Genomic DNA, 14,529 nt, shown 5'->3' with positions numbered 1-14,529 from the left:
ACTGTGATTTTTTGCCGTCTTGGCAGCTTCAGTGACGAAGGAGTAAAAAAAAGTTGATAATGAAAACTCAATTAAAATCCCTCGCTTTTGCTACTGGGTCTTGTGGGTCTGCAAAAAAGAGAAGGCTGGCAAATACTACGAATACTACCGCAGAAAACCCGCTTTCTCCTCACCCTTGCTTAGCGCGTTTCGAGTGCCACTGAGGAATGAAAGGACCGGAAAAGGTACTTTTGGCTTGCTTTTCTAATTCTTATTCACTCGTGCAGGAGATTGGTCCACACACACACACACACACACACACACACACTCACGAGTGAGATCGGCACGCGCCTGCCATGGTTCAGTAAATTAAGAAACAAAATGGGAAAATGGGGGGTTACGAGAAGATGCTGACGAGATACTTGGAATTAGACCACAGAATCCGTGAGGAGTCAGCATCTTTGCCAGGCACTATTGGCAGGGCGAAGTTGCTGCTGAGCTGACGGGTCGCAGCGTACAGTACCGCCACCTTCGCAAGGTTATTGGCCCCGCCCCATCCGGACATGCTTTGCCTTTCCCCGCGCGAAAATCTCTATCATCCCTCCAAATAAACCCCCCGTCTTACCAGCTTTGCCTGGCTTGTGTTTGTCATGCAAAGTAAAGTTTAAACGCACCGTTGGGGTTTGCCGACCTTACATTGAAATCAAAGTGGCGGGCGATATAATAGGTACCTCCTGAGTTGTCAGCTTACATTGGCGGTGCAATGTGTTGTTTTCAACCTGTCAACAGTAATTCGCGGATGATTTGTTTATACCGAATTCCCGGGTTGCCTGCCCGCCCTAGGCACCAAATGATGTTTTGAGACTCAGCCAATTTACACAGCTAACAAACAGGCGTGCTTCACTCGGCGCCGAACGCCTTGACACCAAACAAGGGAAAGAATTTCACACCGCCTGCTTTCCGTCGTGTGTACTGTAAATGCAACAGCAGCGTCATCATCAATAACTCGGAAAGGTTTCTTGAAATTCTTTTCGTCCAGCGGATTGGACGACGATATAGGTGCTCGTGGAGCTGAAAACCACCTGCACAAGAAACAAAAAAACACAAAAATAAAAGAGACTGCAATATACATAAAAATACCAGGGGCCAGAGAAGTAAAGGGGTTGGGGGCCAGTGCTCAGCGCCAAATGTCCATTGGATTCACTTGGCTGCGTCCTTGCAGATGATAGGATGGATGGATGCTATTCGTGGCTCCCTTGCCTGCTCGCTTGCATGCTGCAGGTACAACACCATTTGCGATAATTTAATCTGCAGGGCGACTCCTCATTGGAATGCGTGAAAAATCAAGGACTGGGTCTATGAAGCCAATTGTGTTCTCCCACGTGGACGGAATCTTCGGAATACGGATTTTTTTTTTTCTATACTTGTTTTTGTGTTTCCATTTCTTTTCTTTTGGGTTTTGCTCACCGCGGGGGTTTGTGCTCTACTGTACAGTATAAGATGCGGCTTGGCGGATGTCTCCGCTGCCACCAGTGAGCGATTAACAGACGAAGCGTTGGGACCAGACTAGTTCTAGGTCGAGAACTAGGGTCTGCTTGCATACTGTACAGTATGGATTCCATGGGGTCTAATCTGGACGGACCTCATGGGTCGGAAGGAGTGGCTTGGAATATTATTTTTTTAATCTCCGCACTTGTTCCTGAACAAACTGATCGGATGGTTTGTTTCTTTTTCGATCGAAGTTGTGCCGACCTCTAACTATTCGCCGGACCTGCAAAGCACATGCATACATAGCCTTACGGCAAAGATGCAAATATCTAAAAATTACCTCTGCTTCTGTTCTGCCGAAGCGAAAACCCAGGCAGCCAGCTTACTCCATCTCGGCTGGAAGGTTAACGAAAATTCCAAAAACAGGCGACGGCACCGAGCGGCACTGGTGGGGTACTGGACGCCGTTGGTTCAGTTGTCGGTCAAATGTGGGGCTACTGCAAGGTACCAGGGGGGCCGGCCTGGCGACCGGCTGAACTTCGATGCGCTGCCTTATGGAGAAGCACTCACAGCCTTGACACCCTTGTCGCCATGACCCATAACAGCCCCATTGCAGAAAATAGTGATAGGCGGCGGCGGCACGACACCACCATCATGGCGGAGAGGTGACGGCTGTGGTGGTGTGGTGAAAATGTGTCTAGGTGTGTGTGCCTGGCTGGCCAAGCCCAACCAGTGTCATGGCTGGGCTGGATCTGGTCTTTGCTTTCACCTTTCTGTACAGTACCGTACCTGTTGACCCCTTGTTATTAACGCACACGCCCGCTTTTCTTTTGCCCCTTCCGGCACGAGGAAAAGTTCTGTTTTCCACTCTCAACATACTGGTGTTCTACAACGCTAGCCCTTATCCTGCCTTTGTTCCCCCTCGCGCCTCCTCTTTTCTCTTTTCCTTTTTTTCCTTTTTTTTTTTTTTGTTCTGTCATCCACCCACGTTCATTTGGCCTACGCTGCCGCTTGCGATCAAAGATTTGATCACGCTTCACTATCCTTCGTCAAAACAAGTTTTCAAAGAACCTTTGTTCTGTTCCCTTCATTTTGCTGGCAGCAAGGTCGCGCAGTAAACTTCAAGAACGGCGCATTCACGTTAAACGCGGTTTAGCATCAAGCTATACTGACTACCGTTCTGCTTCTACTACCGACATTTTACTCATCAGAGTATACCATTCACGGCACTTGTGCATTACACACATCTACATTCAATCAAATTCTTTATGACACAATCCTTTTAAAGTGATTCTTTCGGCTCATACACCAGTTTGTTTCCACACCCATATCGGAACCACTACGACTTTTTCCCGAGCTCGTTCGACAGCGCACAAATCAGCAGAAATTCCATCTTTTAAGGACTGCATACGGAGAATCTGATCAACAAACAACACCCCAAGAGAACTACTACCCTCAACCGCCGCCATGAGGTCTTCGACCTACTTGTCGGCCATGGCCGCCATGATGGCCACTGGAGCCATTGCGAAGTCGGAGCTTACCTGGAGTCATGTCATGTTTGGTGACATTCCTGTCATGCTTGAAAGTCGTGTCGACCCCATCGTCAACCCTGGCGTGCCTTCTATGCATGTGCACAGCATAAGCGGGCCGAACAACTTCAACATGAACTCGACTGGCGAGTCCCTGTCTAAGGCAAAGTGCACATCGGCAGACGTCAAGGGTGATATGAGCGCATACTGGATGCCAAAGGTCTATTTCCATGACGAGGCGGCCGGACACTACGAGCCCGTTGATGTCTTTTACATGAAGGCATACTACCACTTCAGACCTACCGATGACCAGATCAAGGCCTTCCCGCTGGGTCTCCAGGTAAAATTAGATCATTTCATACTGAAGTCGTTGCAAAACAATCTCTTATTGGGAAAATATGACTAACTTGATTTTAGATGGTTTCTGGCGACGCTTCGCTGCGGGAGGCCCCCAAGAACAAGGGCAAAGTGGGCTGGTATGTCGAAAACGGCGTCGAGCCTCAGCCTGCCTCGTTCAGTTGCCCACGCTCGCAACAGTCCATAGCCTCTTCCCGGTACGCCTGGCCGCAGGATTCCGATGGAAGCAAAGCTGGTTTCATTGGCCCGGACCCGAACAACCTTGAGAAGGGTGTTGGCTTCCCTTTCGCCGATTGCGACGGCTCCAACTCTCCTCTTCGTGCCGATCTCCACTTCCCATCCTGCTACGATCCGGTAAGATTATGTCTGATTTTGTAAAATGTTGCACTTGAGCATCGACAGCTAACCCTTTTACTTTACTCCTCACAGAGCAAGGGCTTGACCAACTGGAAAGAGAACATGAAGTGGCCCATCATGGACTTCACGACCTGGAGGGAAAACTGTCCTAAGGGTACTATTCACGTCCCACAGCTCTTCCTTGAAGTCTACTGGGACACGAAGAAGTTCCGCAACCGCTGGACGCCCAATTCTGGGAAACAACCCTTTGTGCTGTCTAATGGTGACCGCACTGGATTCTCTCTGCACGGCGACTTCATTGCGGGTTGGGATGAGAAGATCCTCCAGCAGATGATTGACGGCTGCAACGCCCAGCACGCTGGTCTCAAAACATGCCCCGGTGCTCAGGAGAACAAGCAGAAGTGCAAGATCGATGATGATAAGCCCGTTAAGGAAGAGATCCTAGGAAAACTCAAGCAGCTTCCTGGCGACAATGGTCTCTTTGGCTGGGGAATCACCGCCCCCAAGTCCACTGGTAACGACAGTCCCCTTCCAGACTACCAGGAGAAGCCGAAGCCGGCTTCGTCTTCGAGTACCGAACAGCCGAAGCCGGCTCCCACGGCCCAGCAAAAGGCTCCTGCCCAGGAGGTTCCGGCGCCACAAGTGACGTCGCCACCCGCCGAGGAGCCGCCGAAGGAGGTGGTCACCCCCAAAGTGATACAGACTACTGACGCTGCCGGAAAATCCACTCAGGTAACGGTGTGGGAAACAACAACAAAGTGGGTGACAAAGACGGTGTACGAGGGAAGCCCGTCGGCGACGGGAAGTCCTCAGGCAAATCAAAACGCCGCTGGCTGGGTCGCCGCGGGCTGCTACCGCGATACACGTGATAGGGTCCTGCGCGGCGACCAGCGCCCGACTTTGGGCGCGATGACAAACAGCAAATGTGTTGACTACTGCGTCAGCAAGGGTTTCAACATCGCCGGTACCCAGTATGCTGGCGAGTGCTACTGCGGTAACGAGTTTGAGGGCACTGCGGAGAAGATCGCAGACACTGACTGCAGCATGGCCTGTCAGGGCGACGAGGCAGACAAGTGTGGTGGCGATTGGGCGCTCACCGTATTTGCCAAGGACACCACCGCTCTTCAGAAGAAGTCGGTGGACGTCAACAGCCACAACAAGAGACACTTGCACAACCACATGCTTCACCACCGGAGCAACAAGGAACACTTCCACCCCCGCCGGAGATAGACTTAGAGAGCGACATGCGTATACCCAACCCAACAGCACGTTCTGGAATTTTTGTTTTTATTTCGCTTCTTGATACATAACCCTTTTTAGCTCGGCGGCTTGGAGAATAAATCGGACATAGACGACACTGGGAAAGTTGATTCTTTGGGAGCCTACAAAGGATGAGGCGCATGGAACGGATGGCGCAGATTATTTTTGCTTTGTTTTGTTCTGCAATTTACTTTTTTCTTGAATTTTATCCTTACTCTTCATGCTTTGTTGATCCCCCCTGGATCTTCTTTCCATGTCAATGTCATCCTGATGATGACTGGCATATCCGCAGGCAGCGGATAGGTCTTATTTTTCACTTCTTTCTCGCCTCGGTGCGATCTCTGGGGTTGTTTTTCACGTACCAGATATTCTTCTTGAACCTTGAACTTTGCTTACCTCCGGGGTGGGGGCGCTCACTTGGTTCACGCGCAAGTTTGTGACTTTGCGCGAGTGAGTACCGTGATCAGGAAAATATCAACCGTTGCTCTCAGGCTGGTGGTTATTTTCCGGATTCCATCTCTTCTTTTCTTTCAGTGGACGGGGTTTTCAACCTCGCTCATACTTTTTTTGCTTTCTATTCTTTTCTCTTTCGGCTTCAAGCCTTTTACATACCAACGCTGTCTTGGAGTTTGGAAGGGGCAGCACGGCTTTTTGAAATGACCAGTTATGACGATTTGCTTTTGTGATCACAGTTGGTGGTAACGAAAATAGGAGCGACTTTTTAGGACATTTTTACGAGAAGATATCTGGACATGAATGAAAAAAAAAAAAAAATCAATCTTTTTTTCAATTTTATTTTTACCCGAAATGCAAATGATATTCCTTGCCTGGTTTCAGCCCATTGTTTTGCACGTCTCGGGCTCGCCGTCGCTATTGTATATTCTTGGAAGGGGCTTTTACGTGCTCAGACCCTAAAAACTACAACATACTAACTACCGGTTCAATCAAGGCTGGTTCTGTCAATAACTTTCATCTCAATATCGGGCCGGTCATAGCAAGATCAGCATGTTGCTGATCCCGATTGGACTGGTGGATTGGAACAGGAGCCCTAGTCTAGAAATGATCCTGGCCCTTGGAGGCGCCGTTTTGTCATTTTAGCGTGTAGCAAGCATGGCTTTTCTTGGGCAGACACGGCTGCTATCTCTGCGTCTGATGAGTAGCACCATGATTGTGCCTTGGCCAACAGTATGTGATGCTGAGGATTTTTCTGGCTGGGTCAATATTTGCTTATTTTCTAAGAGTTGACTTTCTGTGTAAGTTTTTGGTTAGGTATTATTGCAGACACCATGGTAGCATGGACAGTTGGATCAGTATGCATTCACGTGGCTGAGGTGCAATCGAGAGTATCACGTGACTTTTCTGTATTCCAGCATCAAATAAAAGGTTAACTTTTGCCAGACATCAAACAGTACTTACTATTGGCATTTTTTTCACAGGAATCAAAATACTATGCACATACAGTTGAGTGCGATTGAGGGCACACATTCAGGCCGGCGGTTCCTTTCGCGCTCGCCTTAATTTAGCATCTTGGGGTGGGTTGTATTAAAATATGCACGTCTGCTGCAGCATCGTCTTGATTGGCCAGCAGGAAGCGCTGGCGATAAAAAAGGAGGGCGGCCCTGAAGCGCGGCCACGACGGCGATTGGTCTGAAGCGGCAGCTGCAGGCACATCCTTTGCCGCCCTGGATTGCGCCAATGTCACCTCTTGGACTATTTCGGGGCTTGCAGTGTCCACCCCTTCGCATAATACAAGCGCCCGGGCAAGGGTTTCTGTACTGGTCTGCCGCCCGTCAAATCAAAAGATTGCCGGTTGGGTGGGTGGGAATCTGACGTGCACAACAACATCTGGGGAGGGGGGGAAAAGATGAACCATTTTTAGTCCCGCGCGCCAAAAAAAAAAAAAAAAAAAAAAAAAACACGTCGAATGTGGTGGCCGCTCCTTGAATGCATGGAAATAGTATCCGGTATTTGGGAGGGTCTGCTTATGATATTATTCGTCCAAGTGGACGATGGCACCCGGGGCACAAAGATATTTATTTATACGAGTGCTTCCCACCTTTTGGCCTGATGATAGTTGCTAGTGCATCTACCAATCTCATCTCTATCTATTTATTGTTTTCTTTTCCTCTGTTTGGGTTTCTTTCATTCAAAGCCGATCGATTTCTATACGCAGGAGAGCCGGTCATCTTCTTTTACGCCATTACACCAGACCTACACATACACACACACACACACACACACACACACATATACACCTTATCCTACATAACCTTGATACTCACAATCTTTTCCCCTACACTCATTCATCATGGCCACCCAAGTCAAGGAGAAGGCGTCAGCCTCGCAGTTCGAAATCGACACCCAAGACCACCACCTCAAGGGCAAGGTTCGCACCATCAAGACGCTTGATAACGTGCGGACTGGTCTCACCATCCTGGCCCTGATCATGGGTATTTCCATCCTGGGCGTCTCGGCCGATACCCTACAAGTCTACAACGCTACCAGCGTGCCACCAGGATATGAACAGCTGCTACCTTTGTGGCCCCAGAACTTCAACCTCCGCCCAACCGTGGCATTGGTGGTTGGCGCCGCTTTTGTTGTGGTGGCCAATGCTGTCTCGGTACTTTGCAGCCGAATCGTGATCGTATGTTCTCGGACTCCAAAGCGGCGCCCTGCCAAGCCGATTTGACATTACGCAACACATGACATCACACTAACAACCGTGTTTTTCTTCTTTTCTTTTCATCACATTACAGGTTCGCAATCGATCCATGATACACACGTCGCAGTCACTTGCCGTGCCATTCGTGGGCCTCGTCGCAGCCCTGATCGCCATGATATTTTTCTACGCTGTCAATGCCTCGGACAGCGAGGACACCCTCCTGAGCTGGACCTGCCGCTGGAAGACGCTGTCAATGGTCCAGAACCCCCACTTTGGCACTCTGTGCAAGGAGAGCTGGGCTGGTCTCTACCTGACCATCCTCCTCATCCCCGTCGAGGTTGCCGTCCTCGCCGTTGCTGCATACCAGGCCAAGCTGGAGAAGTATGCAAGTGCTTATACATATGCTAGGGACACACCCAGCCCCAGCACACGTGTGGGCTCTGTGAGGGAGGAGGGTGCGTGAACAACAAGAAGAGGATGAAGAAAATGAATAAATTTATGGGCCAGAAAGGCGCACGACAAGTGTCGTGCGGCTTAAACGTAAATTTGCCTCAATGATGGATGGTGTATCGAATGGTTGTTTATCTTTTACACAAACTCGGGTTCGGCTGCGCTCGCCTGGTCACTAATATGGACAGTTTTCTTTTTTCTTTTCTTTTCTTTTCTCGGGCAGGGTCTCTGGTCGTTATATTACCCAAGGCTCAGGAGCATGATTTTCAAAGGGCTAGGATATTCCCGAAGTTTCGCAATTCACCTGCTTCTTGTTCGTTCACCTTCCCTGAAATTTGTTTTGAGTATAAGCTAGCTGGGCACCGGTACCCTCGAGCTTTTGCAGATCCCTTTCAAGGTATTACCGTATGTATACTCTCAGGCGCTCAGTAATCGATCGGCCCGTTCTTTCTCATTTTGCCCTGTTTTTCTGTCCCCGCTGCTATAAGTTATATCCAGGAGGAAGGGGAAACTTAATTACGGAGGCAAATGTTGGCCATTTCTCAGGCATTCGTGAAATTGAGGGCTAACGGGATTAGTACATGTAGCTACCCGCCCCAAGCTGGAGACTTTTACGCCCCGCGTCTTGGGCTAGTGCAAGCTTAATGTTCAGCCAATAAATGTTATGCAGTTTTGGCTTTTTTTTTTTGCCCTCTTCTTCTTTGTGTCTTGTCTCTTGTTTGCACTGCCATGTCCCGGGAGTGTGCCCCGGAATTTGGCCCCCCGCCTTCACGGCGTCTTGAATACAGGAGGTACGCTTGGCTGGCGTCCGGGGAAGCGAATTTCATTTCGTACAGTAAAGTGATTGATTTGGCGCATGGCAATTTGTATCATAATCCACTTGGTTTGTTTAGCTTGTCCGTTCCTCCCCGTTTGTTTGTCTCAGCAAGGAGCAAGTTTGAAAACAAGCAACGCTCGTACGATACATAAGGTATCCTAAAGGTAGGTAAGGTAGGTAGGCATCCGAAAGATCTCACCGCGTTATCTACCTCAGATACCTACCTAGCTACCTTATCCATGGATCTATATTTCCCATCTTACCTATTCGGTTCCGCTGTTACTGCCTAGATTTGCACCAAAAGGCTCGTCTCCGTCATTTCACCTATCTATTCTATCACTATTAGCTCATCTCCGCCTTCAATCTTGGTTTTAACCGGGCTAGAAACCTAGGCTCAAAGATTAATTCTCTAATCGCAACCTCTCACCACAGACGAACCTGTACCTGACAGCAAACCATCGACGGGGCCCCTTGCGTTGAATCACGCGCGCAGGCGAACTAACGCTCGGGTCACCTCATTGCCGTTAGACGCCCCCTTCAGCAGCCGGGCGCTTTACCTCGAGTAGAGGCAAATAAAATGTCCCTTACACTTTTTTTATGGGCTTTTTGAGACTACACGATCGTTTTTTTTTCTTCTTTTCTTTCTCCCATTTTCACTTTGGAGCTAACCTACGCACGGAACTCGCGCCGGTCGCATCCTTGGCTGTCTCACCCCAGTTCACGCCGGCTCATGGAGAGTGGCATCGACACAACACGCGGCGCCTTACTCTAGGGCGAGAGAGGGAAAAAGAGGGGGGGTGTGGCACGTCTTTCTGTCTCTCTGGCCCGCACCAACAAATTCAGGCGAAAAAAAAAGCTATGGCTTCTCGGCCAAACCCTGTTGGTGCTGACCAGAGCAACGCCGGGAAGGAGGAGCAGCCGCAGTCGCAACCGCAACCTTTGGTCGCCGAAGACGGTGGTAAAAAGGACAAGCCTCCCCCACGCAGCAGGCTGCAACTACTGGCTCGGAGTTCTCTGCAACGTCTTTCGTTTGCGCACCGAAAATCAGACCTGATTCAGCAGCAACATAACAACAACAAGTCTCCCATACAGACACACCGACAACATCACAAGATGTCGGACAGGCAGAGCCTCGAGTCAAACGGCGACAACTCTGCCATGCGGGAAATTGAGCGCGGCCCGCCCGGAGATAGGAAACAGAACGCGCGCTCGAGAATGTCCCAGCTTGACGTACAGGCCTCCAAGAGGCGGAGTACCTTTTTCGAAGACACCTTTGCTGCCTCAAAGGGGGAGAAGAGTGGTGCCAAGGCGGCGACTGCCATGACAGAGAGGATCCGGAGCGAAGCTATCGTCATGGCTGAGGTCAAGACAAATGTCATTGTAAGTTTCCCAGCAACCTAGTCTTGTTCACTCATGAGGATACATGATTTGGTAATATTTTGCTGACGGTAAAACAAACTCCATGAAAACAGCTCAGCGATGAGTTCACCTTTATAACCGAGCTGTCATACAATCTTTCGCTGCGCTACCAGCGGCCAGTGTCGAGCATCGTGGTGTCGGTGCAGCACGGGGCGTGTATGATGTATGGCGGGACCTTTGAGCCGGCGTACAGCTTGACAATATTCGCCCTGCCTTCGCAGATGCGCCCTACGACCAACAAGCGCAACGCTGTCATGATTCAAATGCACATGGATGAGGTCCTGGGCGTGCCCTCATCGCGTGGCATCGTCAGATTCGTTCCCATGCCAGAAGACAACGTCGCCGTCAGCGGACGGACGATCGGCTCAGAGATCACCGAGCTGGCTAGGGAGGCGGGTATCGACCTTATCGACGACGATGAGGGCAATGGCCTTGCAAAGAGGAGAAGTGTGAAGCTCAAGAATCGACTGAGCGTCAGAGTAAGCGTGAGCCTTTCTTGTTTCTTTTTTTTTCTTTGTTATATTTCTTTTCCCTTCCTTTCGTCTTCCCCTGCCTACGTCCTTTTTTGTCACCACCCGCGCCAGACCCTTGTTGTAAATGTAACTAACCGAGAACATTTTATAATGAGCAGAAATCTTTCAGCAACTTCAAGGATCACAACAGAAGCGGCTCCCGAGAACTCACACCGCCCACGAGCGCGTCGGATCACAGGCCAGCAGTCCCGCCGCTGCCGTCACCGCCGCTCGAGCCCGGCTACAATCACGAAGTCGGTCGTGACAGGCCTGGCCCGGGACTAAACGACCCAATGCCGGTGAGGAAGACGAGAAGGCGAAAGAGCTTCGTCGCGAGCATCTTTGGATGGCCCAAGGAGGATACTAACCGACCACCGATACCGCTGTAAAGCGTTTCTTTTTTTTTTTTTCTTTTTCCTCCGCCTTCTCTTCCTTCCCTTTCTCGTCAGCCAAACAAAAAGCACATATACACACGCCTCGACAGGCAAACCAATATCTCCTTCCTTTTAATTCATCTAGACGATCGCATAGGGAGACCTCCACTGTGCGGCTCGCATTTCCTTTGTCTGTTTCTCATCAGAATATTAATGCTGGAGGCCACACAAAGATTTTTGTGGTTGGCCTCGTCATGATTTCCATTACAGAAAACTGCAGGAATCGTACATTGTTTCCCAGGCAGAAGACATGTCACAAGTCTGTCTCCGGGTTGTTGGGCGTTTTGTTTTTCTTTTCTTCTTGGTGCTGTCTCTGGGGTCATCAACGCTATCACTTTCTTTATCATCACGTACCTTAGACAATCAAGTAATAATCCATCGCATGTCTCACGAATTAATGAAGTTGAGTGAAAGTCATGAAAACTATCAGAAGAAGACAGGGAGGCATAGTTAAACATATCACCTTGATGTGGTGGAAGCATTAATTCTCGGTATCTCTCGGAGTTGTTTGCTTTCCATGTTGCGCTTGGTGCGAGTGGTCTTTCCCAACCCAAATGAATACAAGTTCGCTTGCGGAATAACAACAAAAAAGGATGTGTAATGGTGCAGAAAGGTATTGAGAAAAGAGGTTAGCAATGTTGAATCAACAGTTCCTACATCAGGTACAAGCATGGCCAAGAAAGATGGACGTTGCCTCATGATGCCTGCCCATAGCCGACCCCAGGTGAATGAAATATGGGCCACCTCAGAGAGTGGCACTGGGGCTTCACTCTGTTTGGTGGAAGCAAAGTCAAAATGGACCATTCCCCACAATTATCTTTCCTCCCCGTCCCAAACGCTGGGAAATGTAAATCAAATTCAATTGAAGAACCCCCCCGAGAAAGACAACGCGCCGCCGACCACAAAGCAACGGAGAAGAGCACGTTGAGCTTTAACGCAGATTTATTTGTTTTGCCTTATTTGTCGCTCAGATACAGAATCCTTTTTTTTTTTTTTACCAACCGCACGCTCGTTCACCTTGAAGGTCGTTTCAACGCTCTAGATCCCCCACCGACAAATCCAACACCTGTTTCGAATAATCCCGACTGGCTAGCCTGCTTTTTGTTGTTGTTTTTGTTTATTCATCTTTTGTGTACCCCCAACGGTTCGGTCACTACTCAAAGCCATTTTTTTTGGCCTGCGAGAAAAGAAAAGAAAAGAAAAGAAAAAAAAAAGCATCATCCTCATCGTCCTTGCCGTCGAGTCAGTTCTAAGAAGCTAGCTAGCCTTCCCGCTCTTTGGGAGGACGGAGCCAAACAGCCTTAGCCGACCTCCCGAGCAAAGCTGCACTCTCTTTTCACCCCCCAAAGTCGCACCGACCCGCCCGTCGACTTGTCATTTCGATTTTAAATACCTTTCTTTTTTATATTGTTGTCTTGGTTTTTATCAAGTTGAACTTGGGGACTGAGAACGGTGCTCGGACGAGACCCTGATCCGCCTACGCTGCCCTGTCTGTCCGACACGACCGTGATCACAAGGCTGCGACGTGTCGGCGGCTGACTTGAACACTCGTGGCCCACGTCATCTTGTTCATTTCGGGGGCACTTTGACTTGAATTTTTTTTTATTCTATTTTATTCTTCTATTTTTTTTCTGCCCTTTTTTTCTTCTATTTTTACATCGACCCCTTCATTTCTGTCCATTTGTTTTTGTTGCATGACGGACGTGCCTCCCGGTGAAAGAAAAGGAGTACAACTTTACAAACGAGACAGCCAGCCCGGGCCGCCAACTCAGCCCTGCTCTGACCCTCGTTTCAAGCAAGCCTTGACCCGGCCCTGACCTGGGTGCTTGTTTGTTGTTGTGGAGTGGCTTTTAAGGTACCGACATTTATCGTAGCTGCCCAAGGGGGGAGACAAGGCTTTTAAAGGAAGCATATCACAAAAACAGTCCCCCTTAACTTATTGGGTGGGCTGCCCTGGTCTGCCCTAGGAGATTAACCTGTCTGTTGGGCTCTCAAAGATGGAGGTGAGTTTCACTTTTGCTGGTCCAATTATACTACACCTGCCCTCCCTCGCCCTTGTCTATTTTGGTGCCCTCCAATTATAATAGTTTTTTCTTCTTTTTTTGAGACTTTTTTGTCATGTCGTTTGTCTGTTATTCTTCACCGGTCCAACGGCTGCACTACTATACAATGCTGGAACAACAAGGTCGTGCAACCTCCAGCTTGCATTAAGTCACAGATCCATTTAGTGTTGTTGATCACATTTTTTGTTGCAACCCAACACCGCTCAAGCCCAATGTCACCTCGCCTCTCTCCCTACTTTTCAATCCTGCAGCCCTTTCTTTTCTCATGTTTTTATTTTATTTTATTTTATAATTTTAATCTTGACCGTCCCAGAGTTTTGGTGCTAGCGGGCACTGTGGAGCCTCAGTGTTATCTGTTGATTTATTTTGCTTTAACCTCTCTCTTCATCCCTTCCTATATGTCTTTCACTTCTTTGGTATTATTACTATTGTCTTTCTACTTTATACTTCCCTTTGGTCTTTTCTTGTAAAATTTCCCGAGCCCCTTTCCCAACCAACCAAAAGAAATAAAAAGACACCAGGCCGGACATGGGTGTGACGTATGCCGGGTGTCTTTGCTCTTTTATCCGCTTGAGCGCAGAAGCTGCCAGAAAAGAAATCCATGCTAGCAGCGAATAAAAGAGATGCCACACTTTGGGTTGACTCACGATGCTTGCCAGAAGCGGCGGCCCGTGGCGCCCGCTCCTGCTGAGCCACTCCCGGTCTTGCCGCCTGTACTACCCACCACTGTAAGATGGCTGATGAAAGATAATAATCAATCAATCCCTCTTGCCTTGTCTCCCTTCGTTTGCTCTTTTGTTGGACACTCTTTTTTTTTTTTTTCTCAGTGCGAAAATCCCCCCTTTAACCCTCAGCCTATCTCGTCCCGCCTCGTGCTCTTGTGTCTCGAAGCCTCGGCCACGACAAGTGACGCGTATGCCGACCTCATCATCATTACACTCATATTCGCAACAGATTGAACACTTTTTCATTGCAGCAATTCACAGAGCACCAGTATTCGCTAGTTGCGAAATATCAGGTCCTGATCACATGTGTCGCCGCCACCCTCGGCGCCTTCTGCCCGGGGTTTGGTCGGTGAGCACTCAGTCAGCGCAACTATCACGAGAAGCTTCTGTAACTACCTGAGGTTCTTCATTTCTACTCAGGAGGACGCTACTGTCTGCCATATTTGCAAAACTGTCACCGCCCAGGCCAGCTTTCCC

The 14,529-nt window shown here is 49.1% G+C and overlaps 5 protein-coding genes across 5 annotated transcripts; 4 read left to right on the top strand and 1 right to left on the bottom strand.

Moving 5' to 3' along the window:
• Positions 1-2,219: 2,219 nt before the first annotated feature.
• On the top strand, positions 2,220-5,765 carry PgNI_03195 (uncharacterized protein). The gene is made up of 3 exons (XM_031123250.1): positions 2,220-3,336; positions 3,414-3,707; positions 3,783-5,765. The coding sequence occupies exons 1-3, from the start codon at positions 2,935-2,937 to the stop codon at positions 4,938-4,940; spliced, it is 1,854 nt and encodes a 617-aa protein (XP_030983785.1). The 5' UTR covers positions 2,220-2,934; the 3' UTR covers positions 4,941-5,765.
• Positions 5,766-7,131: 1,366 nt separating this feature from the next.
• On the top strand, positions 7,132-9,007 carry PgNI_03194 (uncharacterized protein). Its single transcript, XM_031123249.1, has 2 exons — positions 7,132-7,614; positions 7,727-9,007. Exons 1-2 carry the CDS (start codon positions 7,279-7,281, stop codon positions 8,093-8,095), a joined length of 705 nt encoding a protein of 234 aa, XP_030983784.1. The 5' UTR covers positions 7,132-7,278; the 3' UTR covers positions 8,096-9,007.
• Positions 9,008-9,757: 750 nt separating this feature from the next.
• On the top strand, positions 9,758-11,219 carry PgNI_03193 (uncharacterized protein; the record flags this gene model as incomplete). The annotated part of the gene is made up of 3 exons (XM_031123248.1): positions 9,758-10,279; positions 10,372-10,797; positions 10,950-11,219. The coding sequence occupies 3 exons, from the start codon at positions 9,758-9,760 to the stop codon at positions 11,217-11,219; spliced, it is 1,218 nt and encodes a 405-aa protein (XP_030983783.1).
• A 2,394-nt stretch (positions 11,220-13,613) lies between these two features.
• On the bottom strand, positions 13,614-14,053 carry PgNI_03192 (uncharacterized protein; the record flags this gene model as incomplete). Its single annotated transcript, XM_031123247.1, has 2 exons — positions 13,614-13,660; positions 13,975-14,053. Coding segments are annotated over 2 exons (126 nt in total), but the record flags the coding sequence as incomplete, so codon positions are not given.
• On the top strand, positions 13,951-14,286 carry PgNI_03191 (uncharacterized protein; the record flags this gene model as incomplete). The annotated part of the gene is made up of 2 exons (XM_031123246.1): positions 13,951-14,055; positions 14,182-14,286. 2 exons carry the CDS (start codon positions 13,951-13,953, stop codon positions 14,284-14,286), a joined length of 210 nt encoding a protein of 69 aa, XP_030983781.1.
• Between the last annotated feature and the right edge of the window lie 243 nt (positions 14,287-14,529).

The sequence above is a fragment of the Pyricularia grisea genome (genome assembly GCF_004355905.1).
Source record: "Pyricularia grisea strain NI907 chromosome Unknown Pyricularia_grisea_NI907_Scaffold_2, whole genome shotgun sequence".
Classification (NCBI taxonomy): domain Eukaryota; kingdom Fungi; phylum Ascomycota; class Sordariomycetes; order Magnaporthales; family Pyriculariaceae; genus Pyricularia; species Pyricularia grisea.
This window is presented reverse-complemented; position numbering and strand designations above follow the sequence as displayed.

Excerpts from the sequence above, each read along its gene's own strand:
- PgNI_03194 (XM_031123249.1), top strand. The coding sequence starts at position 7,279 with ATGGCCACCCAAGTCAAGGAGAAGGCGTCAGCCTCGCAGTTCGAAATC. Across the intron at positions 7,615-7,726 it reads TTTGCAGCCGAATCGTGATC|GTTCGCAATCGATCCATGAT; the intron begins GTATGTTCTCGG and ends ATCACATTACAG.
- PgNI_03195 (XM_031123250.1), top strand. The coding sequence starts at position 2,935 with ATGAGGTCTTCGACCTACTTGTCGGCCATGGCCGCCATGATGGCCACT. Across the intron at positions 3,337-3,413 it reads CCTTCCCGCTGGGTCTCCAG|ATGGTTTCTGGCGACGCTTC; the intron begins GTAAAATTAGAT and ends ACTTGATTTTAG. Across the intron at positions 3,708-3,782 it reads TCCCATCCTGCTACGATCCG|AGCAAGGGCTTGACCAACTG; the intron begins GTAAGATTATGT and ends TACTCCTCACAG.